General features: G+C 43.9%; 2 protein-coding genes and 1 long non-coding RNA gene across 12 annotated transcripts in view; 1 reads left to right on the forward strand and 2 right to left on the reverse strand.

Annotated features, from left to right (window-relative positions):
- Positions 1-7: 7 nt before the first annotated feature.
- LOC112241818 (serine/threonine-protein phosphatase 6 regulatory ankyrin repeat subunit A-like) lies at positions 8-15,337 on the reverse strand. 10 transcript variants are annotated; one of them, XR_006082102.1, is made up of 8 exons: positions 14,932-15,337; positions 9,082-9,169; positions 6,321-8,935; positions 5,593-5,671; positions 4,934-5,039; positions 4,645-4,821; positions 2,574-2,687; positions 1,276-2,053 (listed from the first exon to the last, which is right to left on the reverse strand). XR_006082102.1 is itself a non-coding variant. In XM_042315044.1 (6 exons), the coding sequence occupies exons 1-6, from the start codon at positions 6,076-6,078 to the stop codon at positions 152-154; spliced, it is 420 nt and encodes a 139-aa protein (XP_042170978.1). In that variant the 5' UTR covers positions 6,079-6,227; the 3' UTR covers positions 8-151. The 10 variants fall into 10 exon arrangements, 3 of the variants coding, with proteins under 3 accessions (XP_042170978.1, XP_042170977.1, XP_042170979.1); XR_006082104.1 differs by having other exon boundaries at positions 4,934-5,069; XR_006082103.1 differs by lacking the exon at positions 14,932-15,337 and adding an exon at positions 9,491-10,133.
- Positions 6,645-13,575, forward strand: LOC121844676. The gene is made up of 2 exons (XR_006082109.1): positions 6,645-6,781; positions 13,284-13,575. It is a non-coding gene; the product is annotated as an uncharacterized LOC121844676 (long non-coding RNA).
- A 2,879-nt stretch (positions 15,338-18,216) lies between the features above and the next one.
- LOC112225235 (serine/threonine-protein phosphatase 6 regulatory ankyrin repeat subunit A-like) overlaps positions 18,217-23,907 on the reverse strand; it is a 40,041-nt gene continuing 34,350 nt past the window's right edge. Inside the window, 7 exon segments of the mRNA XM_042315046.1 lie at positions 18,217-20,042; positions 22,717-22,808; positions 22,943-23,025; positions 23,101-23,183; positions 23,296-23,441; positions 23,585-23,679; positions 23,681-23,757. Coding sequence (XP_042170980.1) covers positions 19,750-20,042; positions 22,717-22,808; positions 22,943-23,025; positions 23,101-23,183; positions 23,296-23,441; positions 23,585-23,679; positions 23,681-23,757 — 869 coding nt within the window. The 3' untranslated portion in view covers positions 18,217-19,749.

The raw sequence follows: 23,907 nt of genomic DNA on the forward strand, positions 1-23,907 counted from the left end.
ATTTACTTGGAAGGTTAGTCTAGTAGCATGTGTAACATGGTAAATCTCAGTGACCAGCCTCTGCAGACATACTGGGGTGTTGCATCCATACCTTAAACAAGCAAGTGTGAGGAAAAGTTACCAACTGGCACTTACCACATCTAAAGGTGTTTCACTTGTAATCTGGAAAAAGAACATCAAGAGTGACGACAAACATGCAACCACACCTTAAAACCTACTGAATATCATTGACTATATCCCAAATGGCAGCCTATTCCCTATTTAGTGCACTACTTTTGACCAGAGCCCTATGGGCCCCACAGCAACACCTTAAAACCTACTGTTGGGTTCTGAGAATATGAAATATACTCATTTGTATTTTTTATTTTTTTATTTCACCTTTATTTAACCAGGTAGGCTAGTTGAGAACAAGTTCTCATTTACAACTGCGACCTGGCCAAGATAAAGCATAGCAGTGTGAACAGACAACACAGAGTTACACATGGAGTGAACAATTAACAAGTCAATATAACACAGTAGAAAAAAGAGTCTTTATACATTGTGTGCAAAAGGCATGAGGAGGTAGGCGAATAATTACAATTTTGCAGATTAACACTGGAGTGATAAATGATCAGATGGTCATGTACAGGTAGAGATATTGGTGTGCAAAAGAGCAGATAAGTAAATAAATATAAACAATATGGGGATGAAGTAGGTCAAATTGGGTGGCCTATTTACCGATAGACTATGTATGTACAGCTGCAGAGATCGGTTAGCTGCTCAGATAGCAGATGTTTGAAGTTGGTGAGGGAGATAGAAGTCTCCAACTTCAGCGATTTTTGCAATTCGTTCCAGTCACAGGCAGCAGAGAACTGGAATGATAGGCGGCCAAATGAGGTGTTGGCTTTAGGGATCATTTTTGTTTACCTGACAAACATGACGTAACGATCAATTAACAAGCTTGATTGAGTTGTTACGTTCAGATAGAAATAGACCATGTAGAATGTGTGTTGATTCTTGTTGGTGGGCAAGCAATCTTTTCTACTCCATATATTCCATTTATATCTGTAATGATGGGAAGACATTACCTGTTGATAACAAAGACTAATATCCTTATCATGGGAGGTGTGTGAGAATTGCTGCGCTTTGTGTTGACTGTGGGGGTCGTTGAAGGTTGCTTCACTAATGTTTTATTTGGAGTGAAGGAGTTTGTTTGGGAAATATGCTATTAATATATGTAGCTATTTTGTGTGAACTCAACTTCTGTCAACACTTTCTCCTCAGTTTCTTGTTGCCCTGTTGGAAAGTCCCAGAAGCAAGATCAAGTCTCTCTGCAGAGGAGACTTGGAGGTAAGTGTTTCTTTCCACAACCCTGCTAGCTATGTTCTTTGTCACTGTCTATGGTGCTGCTGTGTTTGACACTCATTCAACAGCATAGAGTAACTCAGTCTAAATAATGTTGTCAAACCTTTTGCTTGTGTACCTTAACCTAAATTTTTCAGAGCTGTCATCAAATGACGTCTCCATTGTGCATGCCCTGGCCTTGCTCCGATCCATAGGGTCTGACGCTAAACATGCCAGAGAAGTTAAGGCCTGAAACATACTTTTAGAACTGCATGGGGTGCATGTTGGTCAACATAAATGGCAATTTGGCCTAGACTGTGTAGAACAGACAGGTATTCTACAGCAACACGCCTCTCCAAACCATGGTAGCACTCCTGCAAATGATGACCTGTAATCTGAGGCACATGTCGTCTGACTATGAGTACTCTACTGATGCTGCAACTGGGCCGTCTGATGACGTTGCTGCTGAAGCTACATGTTAGTACAATTGTAAACCTACATCTTATCAACATACTTTGTCCATCATTCTGACATAATAAAACACTAGTGGTGGACTATACAGCTGAGCTGTGAGGCTAACACACAGCCCATTCACTCACTGGGATAAGGACATTCAGAATGTAAATGATGTGGTCAACTCGTTACCCATGTAAGCAGCCCAGTGGATTGCTTGGCGGTCCTTGTCAAAAGCATTCATGTTGGCTTCTCTGGAGAGAAGCAGCCTCACCATCTAACAGGAAAAGGAGAGAGAAACAAAACACAGGCTGAGGAAAACTAAAGCAAAATCTGCCGTTGAAGCTGCTCTTGAACAAACTCAAGCCTACAACTAGGGCTGTGACGGTCATGGGACTTCCGGTGTCGGTGATTGGCGTGCCGTATGTACAGTCATCGACATAACTGACAGCCGACGGGCGTAACATTAGCGTGTTTACGCTTAGCTTACTGGCCTCTGAGCAAGACAGTTAAGGGGAAGCAATTTCTTTTTTTTAAAGCATTCCATGAATCACATTTACGGACTTATGTAAGATAGCTGAATATTACTAATTTGAGTAGTCATCGTTTAGACTAACTCGACCACTATTCAATGCAGCGTGTGGTGGAGTTAGGCTATGTCAGATGTTTCTCTTTTTTTGGGGGGGCCTTTTTAAAAGTTATCATGCAATTCTACTAAACTGTATGACTACAGAGATTAGCAGAATATTTTTCAAGTGGCACTGACCCAGGGATAGACAGTGAATATGCACAATTACCGTTTTTTTTGTTTGTTGCAATGAGAGCCGACTTTTCCACCTCACTCCTCCGACCTACTGGAACAATGAAAAAGGTCCGCGGTGAAGGGCAGAGGCTAACCACCCACCCCCAGCCTGTAGGTTATAGGTACTATAGTTACCCCCAGTCCCCACATTTCACCTCACCCCCTTCCCAATGAACTGACCTTCATAGATTCTCTCCTATATACAGTTAGGAGAGACTATACAATACAACTATACAGTTGAAGTCGGAAGTTTACACCTTAGCCAAATACATTTTAAACTCAGTTTCACAATTCCTGACATTTAATCCTAATAAAAATGACTTGACGTAGGTCAGTTAGGATCCCTTTATTTTAAGAATAAAACAGAATAGTTTTTTCTTTCACCACATTCCCAGGAGGTCAGACGTTTACATACTCTTAATTAGTATTTCGGGTAGCCTTCCACAAGCTTCCCACAATAAGTAGAGTGAATTTTGGCCCATTCCTCCTGACAGAGCTGGTGTAACTGAGTCAGATCTCCTTGCTCGCAAATGCTTTTTCAGTTCTGCCAACATTTTCTATGGGATTGAGGTCAGGGCTTTGTGATGGCCACTCCAATACCTTGACTTTGTTGTCCTTAAGCCATTTTGCCACAACTTTGTTAGTATGCTTGGGGGTCATTGTCCATTTGGAAGACCCATTTGCGACCAAGCTTTAACTTCCTGACTGATGTCTTGAGATGTTGCTTCAATATATCCACATAATTTTCCTGCCTCCTGATGTCATCTATTTTGTGAAGTGCATCAGGCCCTCCTGCAGCAAAGCACCCCCACAACATGATGCTGCCACCCCCGTGCTTCACGGTTGGGATGGTGTTCTTTGGCTTGCAAGCCTCCCCCTTTTTCCTCCAAACATAACGATGGTCATTATGGCCAAACCGTTCTGTTTTTGTTTCATCAAACCAGAGGACATTTCTCCAAAAAGTACGATCTTTGTCCCCATGTGCAGTTGCAAACCGTAGTCTGGCTTTTTTATGGCAGTTTTGGAGCAGTGGCTTCTTCCTTGCTGAGCGGCCTTTCAGGTTATGTCTATATAGAACTCGTTTTTCTGTGGATTAGATACTTTTGTACCCGTTTCCTCCAACTTCACAAGGTACTTTGCTGATTTTCTAGGATTGATTTGCACTTTTCGCACCAAGTACGTTCATCTCTAGGAGACAGAATGAGTCTCCTTTCTGAGCGGTATGACGGCTGCATGGTCCCATGGTGTTTATACTTGCGTACTATTGTTTGTACAGATGAACATGGTAACTTCAGGCATTTGGAAATTGCTCCCAAGGATGAACCAGACTTGTGGAGGTCTACATTTTTTCCCCCGAGATCTTGGCTGATTTCTTTTGATTTTCCCACTGAGTTTGAAGGTAGGTCTTGAAATACATCCACAGGTACACCTCCAATTGACTCAAATGATGTCAATTAGCCTGTCAGAAGCTTCTAAAGCCATGACATCATTTTCTGGAATTTTCCAAGCTGTTTAAAGGCACAGTCAACTTAGTGAATGTAAACTTCTGACCCACTGGAATTGTAATACAGTGAAATAATCTGTATACAATTGTTGGAAAAATTACTTGTCATGCACAAAGTAAATGTCCTAAATGACTTGCCAAAACTATAGTTAACAAGAAATTTGTGGAATGGTTGCACAACGAGTTTTAATAACTCCAACCTCTTTCTATGTAAACTTCTGATTTCAACTGTATAGCAGATCTGCTGATTGTGGCGCATCAAAATATAGTTGGAGAAGTGATGTACAGTTTAATAGATGGACTAAGTCAGCAAAACAATAACAAATAGTTACCACTGCTGTTATGGGTAAAGAATATCTCCATCAAAATAAAGTTGATTAAAAAAGTGTTTTCTTGTTGTTGGTTTTGACAGTTTATTTTCATGGCAGTCTTCATCCAAAACAGTCACAGCCCTACATACAACCAATGCAGGTAATCGGATGCATCGTCAACTCAACCTGGGGATAGGACAGGTATAAAGTGTTAACTACAGTGTGTAATCATGTCCATGCTAATTGCTAACCTCTTGGTGTACGCTGCATGGTGCAGCGCCCGGTCCGACATGTTCACATTGCTGAGGGACCAGGGCCTCGGCACAGCGGACCGCCTTATTGGCCGCAGCGATGTGGAGCGGCGTTTGCCAGTTCTTGTCCCTGGCGTTCACATCAGCAGAGTGTTTCAATAGCACCTGGACTGCCTCCTACAGGAGCACAGTTCAAATCATGTTCAACTTTGTTTAAAGTGCATTTAAAAATCACAACACACTTAACAGTAAAACGCATATGCACAGGTGTGTCTATCAGTACACGTACCTCACTGCAGGAAGCCACGGCCCGGTGCAGTGTATTGAGACACTTGTCTTTGGCATTTACTCCTGGGACACAAAGACGGGGAGGGGGGGGACGACGACGACAGACTCTGGGGTTGACAAGGCAACATCTTAAATGGCTGGAGTACAGAAAAAATGTGTCCAAAACAACCTAATACCTTTTATAGTGCACTACTTCTGACCAGGGCACATAGGGATTTCCTTAGGGTTCAGGTCAAAAGTAGTGCACTATATAGGGAGCCATTTAGAACACTCCCAAAACCTCTTGTAGAGAGCTATTCTGGGAATTGGACTTTCATTACACAGCAACACTGAAGAAAATGTCATGTCACTGAGAGGAGTAGAAGGAGCTCAGCCAAAAGAGACGAGGTGCAACCCAAAATCATGAGGACGGAAGGAACTGGTGCGACTCCCTCACAATTAATATCTTGATGCTTCACTAATCAAGTTAAAATCGGGACGTTTCAGCTGTCAATGACCTTCATTAGAATTATTATTTTTAAATACATCGGGTGCACATAAGATCTTAATGGTAAGTATGAGGGAAACGGTCACATGCAAACACAACAAGCACCAAAACAGAAGTCAAAGTCCGATGGACATGAGTCAGAGCGTAATCCTTCTCTTCAATGATAACCGTACCTGATAATATGAGTAGCTCTAGAATTTCTGCATCTCCTAGATAGGCAGCAGCATGCAACGTTGACCGCTTCTCATTGTCCTGTAGGGAAGAGCCAAGAAGCGTTATAGCTGTTTCATATTCAGCTAGTATGGATACAGGGAAACATTTGATTTTAATCGTACTCATTTATACATTGTCATGGCTTGCATACTTCAGATGACCGCTGGATATTTATGGCTCTAACTAGGCTACACACTGTAACTAGCCTACACACTAATGGTATTCAATTGTTTCCTTTGAAAGGGTGCAGATGGACTCCGCTTGGAACCAGCTATTTAGTATCCACTGTCATCTTCGTGATGTTAATGCTTTATACTGTTGAGTTTTTCTTTACAATAACTAAAAACAACCCGCTTCCCTTAACCAGGGATGCAACAGATTGGCGTTGAGGTATCGGAGTTTTTGTCCGAAGGGGAACAGAGCGAGAAAGAAAGTGCTACCTCCATCGAGACAGTCTGTAGAAAAGCTAGCACGGAAGAGGTCGCTGGGCGAGGCCGAGAATTTCCACTTCGAGGAATGTTTTGAAGCTAAAACGTTAATGGGCTTAAGTACGAGGATATGTCTAAAACCATTTTTTCTGACGATTGTTGGCAGAAAGACTTACAATTTGTTAATGGGCTGTAGCGACCCGCACAGACAGCTGTGTGTTGTTATGTGTTAGGCTAGTAGGGGGTTGTGTTGTACTTACCAGTACCCAGTGTTCGCGGGGTCCGACATGTCAATCCACCTGCTATCTGCCAATCACAGCAATGCCTGGAATGTTCTGATTCCGGGCATCCTGGTGGTTGGTGGAGTGGCGTGGAGGGGAGGGGGCAGGGGGAGGGGGTGGAGCATTGGAAGTTAAATCCAGGTTTAGCCTTTCTTCGCTCTCTTACATCTGGCTTTCACAAGAGAAGGTCACGGTCGGTTTGTGGATTATCTTTAATTTATTTGGTGTTGGCTACGGCCAAACAGTAGTCTGCGCAAAGTTGGGTTAATAAACCGTCAATTTGTAAACTCAATCATCTGTGGACAATTGTTCCATTATGATCTAGTCAGGTCATTACAGGACTTTAATGCGCCACAGAAACCAAGTGAAACAACGTTGACAGTTGGTTGCACTGTTGAAAGGTCACTACATACCGATGACAAATTGTATTGCTGAAAGATGTAAGTATCATGCAAGGAGTCAACTCGAGGGAGAGTCGATTAGTGAGTATTTGGCTAGTTTAAGAAAATTCAGTCTGTCAGTACGTGATATCTGTGTGTAGTGTTAAAAGTGCAGAGCTGAGAGACCGTTTACTGAATGTAGCTCACACACGATTTAACATTAGCACTGGCTGTGGATATGGGATTTTCTTTTGAAGTAACAAGGAAAAGCACACTGCAGTCTTCACAAAATACTTTCAAAGCAAATGCAGTTGAGGAGAAAAGCGTTGCCAAGAAAACGGAGGAAACCTGTAAACCATGTTGCCATTGTGTGGGAAAAGGGCACGAGCCAGATGAGTGGCGCTACGTGGATTTTGAGCTTCTGGAGTGCAAGAAGAAAGGACACGGAGCCATGACTTGCCGCTCGCGTCAAGTGGGAAACAATTAAACGAGGCAAGTGAAATTGAATAAGCACCTGGATGCTACTGAGAGAGAGAGGGGCCTCCTTACTGTGACTGCAGGAAGACGAGTGGAGCAACGATGATCAGGGCAACGCACACCAGCGAGAGAGGGGACAAGAACGTCATTTCAACACAGGAGCATTGCATCGCACTCAAGTGCCAGAGTTTGGAGCATTACATCTCAAATGAGAGTGAGAACTCTGATAAAGGGACCTCAGCCGTTTTCACCACTGACTATGAGTTGGGTAACGTAAAAGGAACTGAACTGTTTGCAGTAGACGTAAAGACTTTGTATGTAAGGATAGATGATGTGAGACTCAACATGGAAGTTGATACAGGTGCAGCAGTTTGATGTCAGAGAGGTTGTACAACAGCAAGTTCAAAAGTGCAAAATTGAGCCCTGCAAACTGGGTGTTAAAAACATACAGTAAACAGTCATTAGTTCTAAGTGGGAAAATCTTAGTCAAGGTCAAGTGTAATGGGAGTACAACTTTTTTAGACTTGCTGGTGGTAGAAGGAAATGGTCCTGCCCTGCTGGGTAGAGACTGGATCAGTCAGTTGAAGCTAGACTGGTCACATGTACACAGTAACAGCTGTAGAGACAGTAGATGTTTCAGCCAGAGCTAGGGATGCTAAAAGGTATCACAGCCAAGCTGTGTAACTGTGTCACATGTAACTAATAGGGCTGCACATAAATTCTGCAGTCCTTGCCCAGTACCGTATGCACTTAGAGAAGCGGTTGAAAAACAGCTAGTTACGTTGGAGTCAGAAGGGGTCCTTACTCCAGTTAACTACAGTCAATGGGCTGCTCCAATTGTGTGTATCCTGAAAACAGACAGTACTGTAAGAATATGTGGAGATTACAAGGTAACTATCAATCTGTGGCTGGAAGTAGATCAGTATCCCTTACCAAAAACACAGGACTTGTTCAAAAAGCTGACCGGGGGTGAGACGTTAACAAAGCTGAATTTGTCACAGGCATATGAGCAAGTACAGTTAGAGGTGCGGTCTAAGCACTATCTCACCATGAATACACATAAGTGGTTGTTTTAAGGTCAACAGGCTTCCTTATGGTGTTGCCTGTGCGTCATATTTTTCAGAAAATGATGGTTCAGATCCTACAAGGTATAGAAGGGGTAATCTGTTATATTGATGATATGCGTGACACAGAAGAGCACATGAGAAATCTTGAAGAAGTCCCAAAAAGACAAAGTCTGCAATCTGAAAGTTAAGAGATGTTCTTTCTTCCAGAACAGCATAGCCTATTTAGGTCATGTGATAGATGCAGAGGGGATACAGCCCATGAAACAGAACTGAAGCTATTGAGAAGGCTCCCATTCCTAGAAACACCACTGAGTTCAGGTCTTATCTTTCCTTCCTTAACTATTATGGCAAATTCATTCCAAATCTAACTACCATAGTTAAGCCTATGACTGCTCCACTGCAGAAAGATGTAAAATGGGAATGGTCCCAGAAAAGCCTATGTGTCTTGGCATCCTGAAAAGCACATCTACTTCGTAGCCAGGTGTTAGTTCACAACAACCCAGAGCTACCGCTCATACTAGCCTGTGGTGCTTCACTGGTAGGTGTGGGGATGCAACAACCCTGACTATGAGAGGGCGTTTACGGTACTGGGACTCCTGGGGAGCAGGCGCCAGTGTGGTTGTCAGGGCCTCCTTGGGTGGGGAAGTGGATGGAACCTCACACTCAGCATCTGTGAAAAGAATATTTCATAATCAGAAAATTAATGTGTGTATCTGTCTGTCTGCCTGTCTGTCCACCTGTATCTGTAGTCACCGTTTTAACAAGCTGGCCATAGGATGATACATCAATATGACATTATCGATGCTTATCACTTACCCTGTGAAATACGAGTCTCTCTGAGACGTTTGGTAGGCAGAGAATCCTGTTCAGGGTGGCTCTTCGGTTCCCCTTTTGTCTTGTACAGCTGTTGACAAAACACATCAGGACAACTGAGCCTGTGTAAAATAACTGTCCTATTGGCTACGTAAGGCACTACTTTTGACAAGGGTCCATAGAGCTCTGGTCAAAAGTAGTGCACTATATAGGGAATAGGATGCAATTTGGGACACATCCATTGACTCTCTCCCATGTGTATTAGGATTGTATTACAGCGGCCTCACTCAACCTCCTAAAGACAATGACAACAGCATTGTTCTAATGAAGAGACAATAGGGGTTTAGTGAATCTGTAGGGTACATTTCAGCCCTGCCTTACAGAGGTAATCTAAAGACACTGAGCCCTCTACCTTAATCCTGATCTTTGGAATCTTGACAATTTTGGGTAGGAAATGCCACTTCCTGTTCTTCTTAGTCTCTTCACCCCTGGCAGAAGGAAGGCGGGCCATGCCGTCAGCCTTTACATCAGCTGGGCTAAGGCCACTGGCAGGGAATTCCTCAGTAGCATTAAGGTCAGCCACAACACCACAAATGATGTCACTTGCGGCATTGCTGGTGTCTAAGTAAGAAGAGCAAGCTGGTGTGACCGAGCTGGGTACAATAACTGGGAGAAGAGGACACAACAATGGAAATCAGTCACTGTGTCCCAAAAGCCATTCTCTTCCATTTATAGTGCACTACTTTTGAACAGGGCCCATAGGGTCAAAAGTAGTGCACTAAACATGGAAGGTGCCATTTTGGACACAACCAGTGAAGTTTACATCATAAAACGCAATGTAATGAGCATCATGTTACAATGAAGTCCTATGCAGATGAAGAGGTACTTTCACTTACCATCCTCCATTGCAGACTTGGACAGATCAGTCAGGCTGTCCATCACCATGCACAGATTACTGCACCTGTACATAGCCCACCTATAATTTAGCCCAAACAACTACCTCTTTCCCAACTGTATTTAATTTTAATTTATTTATTTATTTTGCTCCTTTGCACCCCATTATTTTTATTTCTACTTTGCACATTCTTCCATTGCAAAACTACCATTCCAGTGTTTTACTTGCTATATTGTATTTACTTTGCCACCATGGCCTTTTTTGCCTTTACCTCCCTTCTCACCTCATTTGCTCACATTGTATATAGACTTGTTTACACTGTATTATTGACTGTATGTTTGTTTTACTCCATGTTTAACTCTGTGTCGTTGTATCTGTCGAACTGCTTTGCTTTATCTTGGCCAGGTCGCAATTGTAAATGAGAACTTGTTCTCAACTTGCCTACCTGGTTAAATAAAGGTAAAATAAAAAAAAAAAAAAAAAAATGTCTGTCATCAACTTGATGACCTGATCCAAAACCCTGTCAGCGGTGGGTGGCATAGGCCTACCCAAACACTGTCCCAGGAGTCTGCTAACAGAAGTCTGGGCAAAGCTGTAAACGAGCTCTGACGCATCGTCCTTTGACAGCTTCCTCAGTGCTGGCTTTGGCAGCGCTGGTTGAGAGAGGCTTCTGTGGCCAGTCGTGGATTGAAGCTGGCGGCTTATGGTTATCTCCTGAATGAGACCATGGACCTTTGATCAGGTTGCCAGACGCATCTTGAAGGGCTTCAATTGACAGGAGCCTATCCAGATTTTCTTCTGCTGAAGTCATCTCTGGGTCGTCTGTCTCCAATGTGTCCATTATAGTTTTCACTATGATACTGGTGAGAGATATGTTTATTTCTTGTTGACTCACAAGCGCTGACTGTGAACCTGTCTTGTCCATTGCATTAGAGGTATGGCATTCTGTCCTTGTGATCTCATTGGCAGCACTCATGTCAGGCAACAGGTCAAGGATCTCCAGTTGAGAGTCTAACATGTTAGTGGCTATCAAACACTCCTCACTTGCATTCTGCCCAACAGATGAACTCTCAGTTGGCCAATCTGCACTTGATCACATTTAGGATCAAGCTGAGCGTCGTCTTTGTAGTTTTGCTAAAGTCTTCTTGGCTGACTGCCACTGTTCTGTCTTGTAGAGCCACAAGAGGTTCACAACTTGCACTCAATCCACTACCATGGAGAGGAGAGGTTCTCTTCAAACTGGTGACGCTCACAACTGACATACTCCTGGGGGGCAGAGTGACATCCTCACTGCATGTGTCAATTACATGGTGGTCTGTGGAGGAGCCACTCGATGACTAAAAGGTCTAAAGCCCTTGTGTCTAACTGACTTTTGAAAATGGCTTCTCACTTCTCACAGACAGGGCGGCTCCTGTCCTTAACAAGAGCAGTGTCAGGGGACTTTGAGCATCTGAGTGTCTCCACAGGGGTGGAGTCCAGCACATCTTTGGCTGTGGTGACTGACACGGATGGAAAAGACAAAGACGTTCAGTCTATCCTTTACTCTGTGGTACATGGTTTGAGCAGCATCCAATAAGGTGTCAAAGACAACTCTGGGACTGCAGCTTTTTCTCTCCTAGTGGGAAGGAGGCTGCATCCTCCTCTATGTACTGGGATAGACTTTCAAGGTCTTGCATGATCATATTCACTATATCTTCAGTTGTAGAAACCACATGGTGTGAGAAGGTGCTGCTCTGTGGCAAAGAACAGTTGGCTTCGCTAGCAGCTCTGAGAATGGCCTCACGCACAATCTGTTTGGCCGTAGCTTGGAACTCAGCACTGTGAAAGCTTTGGATGGAAATGTTAGAGGATCTGCTGGCAGCACTACGAGATTGCGTGAGCTTGGCAATCTCGGCTGAGGCTCTCCAATTTCGAAATTTAGTCCATCTTCTGGTTGAAGTCTCCACCCTCAGCACCGAGAATACCTTTTTGATGACCCCTTTAGTGCAGGTGTCGAGGGTGAGCTGGTGGGCTGAGGACATTGAAGAGGTATTAATGTCTGTCTTCTGTACAGGAGATACCTCCACAGTGGTCTCAGTTACAAGTAGTCCAATGTCATTGAGGGAAAAATTATCCAAATCGAGCTCTGTGAGAAGGTGAGGGGTGAAAAGCTTCCTCAGTTTGTCCAGGGTTTTGGTATAAATCTTCTGGGAACCTGAACTCACTTCCACCCAGAACATTTTGCAACCTGATTTTGTACGCATGGAGGTCTTATTGACCTCAGATACCTCATGCAGGTCGGAAATAATTCCACCAAATAGATCAGAGGATGCATCCTCAATATTCTCAGCGGAAACGCAGACAGACAGAACTTCCGACAGTTTCCCACAAGTGTCGGTTTTATCCAGCACGCTAGTATATGTCACAGCTGCATCCTGAATGACCTGAGTGATGCATTGCTCAGCTTTGACGATATACCCCTCCACTGGTTGACCATGGAGGATGTCAACTTTATCAGCAGGGAGCACATTCTGAATACTCGCATTCTCCTCTGATGGGCGTGGGCTGTTGAAGATAATGCTCTCAGTGACCATGTTAGAGGAGGTGAGAGATGAGTCGAGAAGCAGAGACCTGTATATTGTCGAGGTGGACATCTCTGGGTGCTTAATCATAGCAGCCTCCTCAAACGGCCAACGGGCCCTGGAGGATGTCTGAGATATCCATGTCCTCAAAGGTCTCTAGCTGACAGGTCGGTTGGTCTCTGGCTCTCGAGGTCCATTTTGTTTGATTGGCAGACAGTTGCAACAGCAGAGCTACAACACAACTGCTTCAAGGTGGAGTCAGAAATAGATGACAGATCTGTCATGGACATGGTGGAGCGTTGACTTTGAGACAAAGGGTCTGAGTTTGACAGACACCTGTCTGACCTAGTCCCCAGCAAGAACTCCCATATCTATTGCTCCACTAGCTGAGTTGTAGGAGCAGGCACTCTAGCCTTGACGGGCTCCTGCTATCCAAAAATCCTGTTATCCCAAAAACCTCAAGTACAAGATCCACAACACTTCTGTCATTCTGTTGTCAGACAGAAATTGACTTGGATGAGACTTGTGGCCGTGCGCAATATGCTCTATGGCATGGGAATACATCTTAGCAAACACCACGCTTAGCATTTCTTGGGCAAACTGCTGACTTGCTGAGATACTACCAGACAGCGGACCTAGAGTTCCCTGACTGAAACTTCGCATTAGCTCAGCCAATCTAGAGTTGAGAAGGTTCATTACCAACTCCACAATACCCATCATAAACTTGATGTCCGTTGGTATTTTGACAGGTCTGTATTTCTCCCGTCTACTCCAACTGGACGACAGTACGATGTCACTCTGCGACTGGCCTCTCTGGACCATGTTGAAGACAGAATCCTCAGAGATTCCAAACACAGAACTCAGTGGTACCGAGTGGGGTCTGTGTCTCATCTCTCTCACCACCCTCAGGTGAGGAGACATATCGTTCTTCGTCATCACTCAGCAAAGAGGTCATGGACCTACAGAATGCACAACAGAAATGAAATAGTACATGGTAACAAAATAAAAAACATGATCCAAGAATTTGGGACACAAACTCAACCTTGTTATTGTTATTCAAAGGGAAGCATTGTGAACCATCTCAAATGACACTCACGACCAAATATTAACATTTAGAGTAAACCTTTTAGAGTAGTTGTGTAGTATTTCAACACTAAGTGGATCCGGAATGGATATTTGTACTTATGATAAGGGACATGGGAATAATGTTTTTAGAAAGACCTACAAGCGGAGGGGAAAGGGGTAGGTTCCCATGAGAGGAAGGGATAGGGGTAGGTACCTGTGAGAGAAGGGGATAGGAGTAGGTACCTATAATGGTAGGTAACTGTGAGAAAAGGGGATAGGGGTAGGTACCTATAATGGTAGGTACCTGTGAGAGGAGGGGATGGGGGTAGGTACCTGTGAGAGGAGGGGATGGGGGTAGGTACCTGTGAGAGGAGGGGATGGGGATAGGTACCTGTGAGAGGAGGGGAAAGGCGTGGGAGTTTGTGTGCTTCAAGCAGTTCCAGAACTGGTGCGTCTACTGGGTCCACCACAAAAGCTGAATCTGACGCTGCGGCCAAGAGAGGTCACTTCTCTTGTCTCATTACTTCCTGATCCAGAAGAGCTTGACGAATCAGAGAGCTCGATCTGCATAGTGAGGTCAATGGCAGGAACGACCACAGTGGATGTAGACTCCATCACCCAATTTGTAATATCCATATGCACCTAGCACTAAACTCATCTCTGCTCATCTGAAATGTTAACAAACTAACTCAATATGGTCTTTTAACGGAGCTGCACTGCTGCACCATGTGTTTACTCAAGCTAGTCAATTAAAGCAGTGGTTCAGGATGTTCCACAATGCTGGAAAGGGGGGCCTAAGTAGAAAAGTTTGGGAACCTCTGAATTAAAGCTCCTGCACGATTTCCACCAATAAGAGTTTGGAATGTTTGGTCCATCTTACCAACATGAACTACTTTAGAAGTGACTATAACTCACCCCGGCACGCATATTCTCACTCAGCAGATTCCAATGGCTGAAAAGTAAATAAAAACAGGTACACAAATAAACTACATGATATTACCTCTATTCTCTTAGATTACGTTATGGATGGACCTCTACGGAAGTAGGCCACATCCAAACATCCCTGATTGGTCAGTTGAGTCCCTTGTATTTCCCGAGACACCTCACCTCCTTCTCAAAACCCATTGGACGAGAAGGTCAAAAGGGAGGGCTTTCTCATCCAATGGGTTTGAGAAGGAGGCGAGAAGAGAGGACTCGAGGAGAATGCAATTGAGATTGTCCCTATGGGTACGTCCCAAATGGCCCCTATTCCTTAAATAAGGAACTATTGTTGACCAAGGCTCTAATATCGAACATATCTAGGGGATGCATGGGGAACCAAAGAGCAACTACCCATCCTTTATGTCCTGCACAAAGGCGTGTAGGTCTGGGTAGCTTCTCTTTCCCCTGCTGAGGGTGAGGCTGGTCTGGGAGGCTGCAGCCTTGCGGGTCATGGTAGTGAAGGTCACCACTGCAGCCTGATGGGGATGACAGAAAGCAGACTTAGGCTGGAATTCAATCAAATTCGCCATAGGCACTGTTCACGCAATGTCTGTTTACGAACTACTGTCTGTGTGCACAAACAGACATGTACACACACACACACTGTTATCTGGAAGCATTTACCTTTGCCACTCGTTCAGTCTCCTGGGATTGAGATGTCCCAGCTGTCTCTAGATCATCACTCTCCTGCATCACACTCTATCCTTCGACCTCCAGTGTCAGAGTTGATGTGGCTGTCTTCAGATCAACCTGATTTAACTCAATCTCTCCTTTGGCCTCCTAGATTAGAAGACCTTTATAAGCTAAAGCTTGGGAAATTAATTTGGCATTTTAATCTTCACTGCGTCATTAAAACACAAAACGCAATGCATCATACCTCCTGTGACTGAGATGGGATGACAATGGCCTCGTCCAACTCGCTCTCTCCCTCAACCTCCTGTGACTGAGATGTGCCATCTGTCTTCAGATCAGCCTCCTGCATCTTAATTTCTCCTTCATCCTCAAGTCACAGAGTTGGGATATCTGTCTCTAGAACAGCCTCTTCCAACTTGGTCTGTCTCTCTGATCTGTATCAGGTCTAGATACAGAAAAAGGAATCACTCTAAGGTCACTATAATGTGCTATAATGTGAGTGTGAGGATGTTTTCCAATTATAGAATTAGAATCATAGAAGTAAAATTAATCATTCTAGAATTTGAATAGAATCACTCGAATTCTATGGTTCCAATACTATGAGATGACTCGGCCTGCCTATCCAGAGTCATATATTTAGAGAAGTCTGCCAAGTTTTAGGCATGACTCCATGTTAGCGCCTTTTGAGCCTTTCATTTACAAGTCAATTATAAAATAATGTTCGGTTACATAGCATTGTTAAAAATGTCAATATTGCCCATGGGGAGCCAGCTCTCATATGGATATCTTTGATTATACTGTGTCGTGTAATGTTTACATATTGATGTAAATGCAACATAATGCAGATATTTGAATGTCCCAACTAACCAAATACATGGCTCTGGGCCTACCTCTCCATAGGTGGTGATCTTTGACCTACTACAGAATCTGTATTTGTAGGTCTATGTGATCCTGTAACCAGTCACATATGTGTCATTAGTGTAAATCACTCACTTGACTTCCTTCATAACATCACCGTCATTGATGGGGTCACCCAGGTCTGTGAGGGTGAGGTCATTCCCACTGATTCCTGAAAGACAGCACTTATTTTGGCCGGAGCCCTATAGAGTACCACAGTATGAGTCATAATACCATAAAACCTAGCGGTCAAACAGGGAAATGGTTCCAATTGTTTTTCCACCATTCCATTCCATTTTCACAAAATAAGGGCTGTGGTTCAGGTAGGTTTACCCTGGTGTGACAGTTTGATATCTGTGTAAATCTCTAGGTCAAGGTGACTTTTATCAATATATTTGCCTGTATTTACCCAACATGGAATGCTAATTAGCTGCTAATGTGGTTATAAAGAACTACAAATGTCATTACAATCATGCTGATGGAGGCAAAAGTAAGAATCTCTTGATTAACTATGTTAGCTAAATGTAATGAATAAATTGGCTGCATTTCTTTAAAAATGGACAACTCTGAGGGGATGTTAATAATTTGATAATAATCATAATTCAGTGTATTTATTTATTTAATTACAGCTGCATAGCTAATGTTTTTCTTTGGTGTACAAACACTTTTCCACATCAATATTGTACATACATGTGATTGTAAAAGTTTTGTATGTTTTGGTTTGGTCCATCGCGGGTTATCTGTATTTCCGTACCCCCTTATTGTTATTTTGCCTGACCTTCGGCTAGCAAGGTATGTTGTCCTTGGCTCCGAAATGGTTCAATATAAAACCGTGGTAATGTTACACAATGTACTGTTATGCTACCATACGTTTGTTACAATGTGGATAATATAAATATTTATGTTAACTAGTTTCACAAAGCTCGCTAACTAGGGTATCTATTGTAACTTGTGAGGACTTGGGACAGTGTTTGAGTGTCCATGTGTAGGTGCCTGAGAGCTAGCACCGCGCCAAGCGTTAACATAATGTATGTCTTTTACTTTGTCCGAATTATGTTCCGTATCATTTTACTTGTATTGTATGGTGTGCTGTTGCGCATTGAATGTGTGCATGCAGCACCTGTTATTTCCTTTTGGCGCTCTTTTGCCTGACCTTTTGGCTAGTAAGGTGCCCAAGAGCTAGGACCACGCCAAGGGTTAACATAATGTGTGTTGTCTCTTCGTGTGCTGGGCAAATAAAAATAATTCAACTAGCAAACCTTCAGTTGTGGCAGCGTCCTAATTAAAAGTACACAACGCAGAATGAACCACACGCTACAATTGCATAGACATATCAGTCAAAATACCTCCAAACAAGTCGTGGTATCAATAACAAGATACGAGCTGAAAATCTACGATTCTCCACACGCAGTTTATTGTTGCTAGCTGAGGTTTAGTCATAACAAGATACACGCATTCAGGCCATTGTTTTTCGGGACGTCAGCCAACCTGTGTATGGCTCTAAGTAATGCACTAGCCTACATAGGGAATAGCGTGCAATTTACGACGTAAATATGACGGTGGTGTTATAACCCTTGACCCACAGCAGATTCTAACGTACCTTTAACCAACTGTCAAGACTCCCCGGCCATAGACTTGTAGTTTTTTTATAAACAATATTTAATCCACAGTAATATAATTGAGAATTAAAAAATATAACATGCTTACCTTGAACACTTTCTTCTCCATGTCGTTGCAAAATCAGCACATTTCCTTGCCAAAATGAACGCTCCTCCAGCACGAGCGAGAATCAGACAACTGCTCCCGCGGTTTCTTATCAGTAAAGACTAACAATGCTGTACAGATTTGGGTTGAAAGCTCACCCATGGAAATCCTGCGAGTTGTAAATAAAAGTATGCTATTATTGCCCTTAATGTAATGTTGAGGACGCAATGCAAAATAAAATACATAACCCACACCGTTAGGCCAAGGTACATGCAATTTATCACTGCCAATAAGATACCATTCTTGTTCCTTGTAGCCTTTCTTTTGGGTTATTGGCACCAGTCATTGCCTGACACCTAGAAATGGACTTATACTGCAGTTGTCACATAAAACAGACACAAGTTCATCATTAAATAACATAACTCGTTTCTTTTATTACTCATAAAATATACAGCAATCTTCAGATAGTGAAATAATTCATGGAAGTTTCAAATTGTCACTATTTCATATGTACATGCTATAGTTTCATCATTTTAGAAGAAAGATAAGGAAACAAAAACCTGTGAACCTCCTGTTCCTGATTTGATGAACATAGCAAATGTTTTGTACATATTTCCAGTTAAAATGATCTTCAAAAAGAGACACATGGGGACTTGAACAAGCAATCACATAAAAGGATTGAGTGGTTTCATTTTTTGAAGTTAAAGCAAGCAAAACCTGTCAAAAACATTGATTATAAGATCAAAGACATAAGATATTTATTTTCCAACAGAAAACCTAAATGCTGCTGTCCTACCATTGGTGTACAGTGTTTCTCCTCTCCAAGGGAGACATGTTTTCCACCTCACATGCCTCGGAATAATATCAGTGCTTTTCACAAACGTTGTAGTACTTAGTGTGCATCATTGTTTTCGCTCATACAGCTGCCCTTACTCTTCTAACCTCCCCTCAGTAACTAACGAAGGCACAAAATGACAAATATCACAAGAAAGAATACATGAATGAATAATTTACTTTCTAGAGGGCAAAGGACAGGTAGGTTTAATAACACAAATGTAATATTTATCAATTTAAAAGTCCTGTTGCTCACATACCGGTATGCAAAACTACATCCCAAATGGCACCCTATTTCCTTTAGAGTGCACTGCTTTTGACCAGAATCCTATGGGCCCTGTTCAACAGTAGTGCACTATTCAGTATAGGGTTCTATTTCATCTTTGAAATTACTCATCAGAGCAAATACTACAATTTGTTGTTTCCCACAGAGCTTAAGACATGAATGATTTTATTAAAATGTGTTCATAGAAAATAAATGATTTCCCCTCCCACATGGATTACAGACAAGAGGCTAGGTGCGTTCTGACTGTCTTAGTGTGCGGATAAACATGACAATCACTCATGAAACTTAAATGAAACATCACTCCTTGTTTTTTTCTCAGACCAATTTCTAGTAAAAACAGGTTTTAAAAAGGCTTCTTCCACATCTTTTGGTCCCTGTCTGTTTTGCTCTCAGTGAAGTGCTACTATCCCCTTGGACTACAGGTTATTGCCATCATAAGGTGTATGTCTGTCTGTTTGCCAGACAGTTTCTACCGTTTAGGACTTTTGTGGGTAAAGGTAAAATGGGGTATAGCAGCAGCAGTTCCTCTGAAGTCCAGTATCTGCTGGAAGGGAACCTGGTGGTACGAGAGGATGAGTGTGGGCCAGCCAGCCTGTTGCACCTCCCCCCTCTCCCTCCTTTTCTCTATTTGCGGGACTCTTAAGGCTCCTGTGCGGACTGTCTTGGCTCGTGCCCTCCCAAAGCTGGCTATGGTGATTTAAGACACGGTGTGTGTAGGTGTATATTTGTGGCCTCTGCCCCACTTCGCTGTCCATCCGCCTGCACTTGCCTCCCTTCTTTCTGGCTCCCCTCCTGGGCAGCGACCACCACCACTCTCAGTAAGTCTCCGAGTCTGAGTCGTTGAGTTCCTCATCCTTGTAGAAGCCTTCGTCGTGGCCGCGGTGGCCGATGTTGTTGAAGCTGCAGTAGGAGCTGTGTTCACTGCGCAGCACGGGCAGGCTGTCGAAGGTAACACTCTTGGAGGGGCTGGTAGTGTAGTGGTTAATGGCACTGAAGGTCAGGCTGGGTGCCGGGGTGCAGGGGGACACGGGCATCATGGTGGCCAGGATCAGCGCCAGGCAGTCCGCCACGTCTTTGTTGGGGGCGCAGGCCAAGGCCGGCGTGTAACCTGAGGGGTACAAACAGAACCACAGAGGATAACTTCAGGAGCATCACTGTTTACAACAACACTTTTGGTGAAAAACATGAAATAACTTGGCATCTCCTAGCCTGGTGTTAAGACAATTTTATTTAACCAGGTAGGCCAGTTGAGAACAAGTTCTCATTTCCAACTGCGACCTGGCCAAGATAAAGCAAAGCAGTGCGACAAAAAAACAGAGTTACACATGGGATAAACAAAGTATAGTAAATAACAATAGAAACATCTATATACAGTGTGTGCAAATGGAGTAAGGTAAGGCATAAATAGGTCATAGTAGCAAAGTAATTACAATTCAGAAAATGAACACGAGTGATCGATGTGCAGATGATGATGTGCAAGTAGAAATACTGGTGTGCAAAAGAGCAGAAATGTAAATAAAAACAATATGGGGATGAGGTAGGTAGTTGGATGGGCTGTGTACAGCTGCAGCGATTGGTGAGCTGCTCAGATAGCTGATGCTTAAAGTTAGTGAGGGAAATATAAGTCTCCAACTTCAGTGACTTTTGCAATTCGTTCCAGTTATTGGCAGCAGAAAACTGGAAGGAAAGGCGGCCAAAGAGGTGTTGGCTTTGGGGATGACATACCTGCTGCAGCGCGTGCTTCGGGTGGGTGTTATGATGACCAGTGAGCTGAGATAATGGCGAGCTTTACCTAGCAAAGACTTCTACATGACCTGGAGCCAGTGGGTCTGGCGACGAGAGCATACAGGATGCAGTGGTGGTTGGTATATGGGGCTTTGGTGACAAAACGGATGGCACTGTGATAGACTGCATCCAATTTGTTGAGTAGCGTATTTTGTAAATGACATCGCCGAAGTCGAGGATCGGTAGGATAGTCAGTTTTACGAGGGTATGTTTGGCAGCGTGAGTGAAGGAGGCTTTGTTGCAAAATATGAAGCCGATTCTAAATTTAATTTGGATTGGAGATGCTTAATATAAGTCTGGAAGGAGAGTTTACAGTCTAGCCAGAAACCTAGGTATTTGTAGTTGTCCACATATTCTAAGTCAGAACCGTCCAGAGTAGTGATGGGCGGGTGGGTGCAGGCAGTGATCGGTTGAAGAGAATGCATTTCGTTTTACTAGCGTGTAAGAGAAGTTGGAGGCCACGGAAGGAGTCGTATGGCATTGTAGCTCATTTGGAGGTTTGTTAACACAGTGTCTAAAGAAGTGCCAGACATATACAGAATGGTATCGTCTGTGTAGAGATGAATCAAGGAAATACCCGCAGCAAGAGCGACATCATTGATGTATACTGAGAAAAGAGTTCGCCCGAGAATTGAACCCTGTGGTACCCCCATAGAGACTGCCAGCGGTCCGGACAACAGGCCCTCCGATTTGACACACTGAACTCTTATCTGCAAAGTAGTTGGTGAACCAGGCGAGGCAGTCATTTGAGAAACCAAGGCTGTTGAGTCTGCCGATAAGAATACGGTGATTGACAGAGTTGAAATCCTTGGCCAGGTCGATGAAGACCGCTGCACAGTACTGTCTTTTATCAATGGCGGTTATGATATCGTTTAGTACCTTGAGTGTGGCTGAGGTGCACCTGTGGTCAGCTCGAAAACCGGATTGCACAGTGGAGAAGGTACGGTGGGATTCGAAATGGTCAGTGATCTGTTTAACTTCACTTTTGAAGATTTTGGAAAGGCAGGGCAGGATGGATACAGGTCTGTAACAGTTTGGTCTAGTATCACCCCCTTTGAAGAGGGAGATGACCACGGCAGCTTTCCAATGAATCTCGGACGATACGAACAGACTAGTAATAGTTTTTTTTTTCTCTCGTTACTTTACCAAGTAAGTTGAGAGAACAAGTTCTCATTTGCATCAACGACCTGGGGAATAGTTACAGGGGAGAGGAGGGTGATGAATGAGCCAATTGTAAACTGGGGATTATTAGGTGACCATGATAGTTTGAGGGCCAGATTGGGAATTTAGCCAGGACACCGGGGTTAACACCCCTACTCTTACGACAAGTGCAATGGGATCTTTAATGACCTCAGAGAGTCAGGACACCCATTTAACATCCCATCTGAAAGACTGCACCCTACACAGGGTAGTGTCCCCAATCACTGCCCTGGGGCATTGGGATATTTTTTAGACCAGAGGAAAGAGTGCCTCCTACTGGCCCTCCAGCAGCACCTGGTCTCCCATCCAGGGACTGACCAGGACCAACCCTGCTTAGCTTCAGAAGCAAGCCAGCAGAGGTATGCAGGGTGGTATGCTGCTGGTGTTGCAGCAATGGCAGCAGATAATTTTAGGGGGAGAGGGTCCAGATTGTCTTGCCCAGCTGATTTGTACGGGTCCAGTTTTTGCAGCTCTTTCAGAACATCAGCTATCTGGATTTGGGTGAAGGAGAAGCTGGGAGGCTTGGGAAAGTAGCTGTGGGGAGTACGGAGCTGTTGGCTTGGGGTAGCCAGGAGAAAAGAATGGCCAGCTGTAGAGAAATGCTTATTGAAATTCTCGATTTATTGGTGGTGACAGTGTATCCTAGCCTCAGTGCAGTGGGAAGCTGGGAGGTGCTCTTATTCTCCATGGACTTTAGTGTCCCAGACCTTTCCAAGCAGTGGATTAGAGAGAAACATTTGTGGACACATTGAGAAGAAAAGTACCAGAGAAAATGGTGTTAGCCTTACGGATCTTACCATTCTCATCGACTGCGAGCACGCTAGCACCCTTCGCTAGCAGCTCTTGCACCACCACGGTCAGACCATTTCTGGCTGCAACGTGTAACGGCCTGAGAGGAAAGCACCATCAGATTAGCCAGCAGAAAATTAGGATACCTCCCAAATGCCAGACTATTCCCTATATAGTGCACTTCTTCTGACCAAGGGCCCTATGGCCCAATTAATGCAGCTGAACCATACGTACGTCTGCAAGGCTGCGTTAGTCGAGTTGATGAGGTTCCTGTCTGTAATCTTCTCCAATATCAACAAGGCACTAGTTTCATGCCCCTTTAAAAACAGAGTCAAACATGTCAGACAAAATTCAAACCAAAGAGAACATCATGTTCATGTGGGGTTGCTCACCTTACTGCAGGCCAGATGAAGAGCAGTGTTCTTGACTGCATCCTGCAGGGTGAGCTCTGCTTTGGCACTGCTCACCAACAGCTCTGAGACAGAGAAACATAAAAGGAATTACATTAGGAAATTAAGCTACTTATTCAAATTGTTGAATTTACGCCAGCTGGCGAGGCACAAAACGGAGGAGAGGGGACTGCATACCGACAGCGTTGGTTTGTCCATTCTCAGCAGCCATCATGAGGGAGGTCTTCCCGGAGGCGTCGGGGGAGTTGACCTGGGCATTGTGACCTAGCAGCAGCTGAAGACACTCCACGTGGTCCGTGAAGGCTGCCGCATGCAGGGGGGTCCTGGAGAGAGGAAACTGTTTTCATTGATATTGAGTAGGAGTGTTATTATCAAGTATAGTTTCTACAATCCCTCATCCAACCCGAGGTCGTTTTCACAACATTATTCTCCAGAAGAAAAGGCTGTTGTCGTGTGCCGTAGTTACCGGTTCTTGGTGTCAGTGGCGTTGACAATGGCTGGTCCCAGAGTGTCAATCAACATTTCTGCAGCCCCCTCGTTGTCGTTGATCACAGCACAGTGGGAGGGGGCTGAAGGAGTTTCCCTCTGTCTTGTGGAAAACCTCCTGTTCCAGCAGCACCTCGACACACGTGTCATGGCCTAGTGGAAGATTAATTCTAAATTAAATGAATCAAAAGTAATACGTTGCTCTAGCGGGAAACATTACATACAACAAAAAGATGACGTCACTGTAGACCACAACAATACCCTCAGAGAAAGCAAAGGATCTGACAATGGTGAAGTCACAAA

This window comes from Oncorhynchus tshawytscha, unplaced genomic scaffold, assembly GCF_018296145.1.
Source record: "Oncorhynchus tshawytscha isolate Ot180627B unplaced genomic scaffold, Otsh_v2.0 Un_contig_4294_pilon_pilon, whole genome shotgun sequence".
NCBI lineage: Eukaryota > Metazoa > Chordata > Actinopteri > Salmoniformes > Salmonidae > Oncorhynchus > Oncorhynchus tshawytscha.

Bases quoted from the DNA above. Each gene is read 5' to 3' on its own strand.
- LOC112241818 (XM_042315043.1), bottom strand. The intron at 4,996-5,592 runs GTACGGTTATCA...TTTGTGTCCCAG, and splicing joins AGAGCTACTCATATTATCAG to GAGTAAATGCCAAAGACAAG. The intron at 2,054-4,644 runs GTTAGCAATTAG...TTTTCCTGTTAG, and splicing joins CATGCAGCGTACACCAAGAG to ATGGTGAGGCTGCTTCTCTC.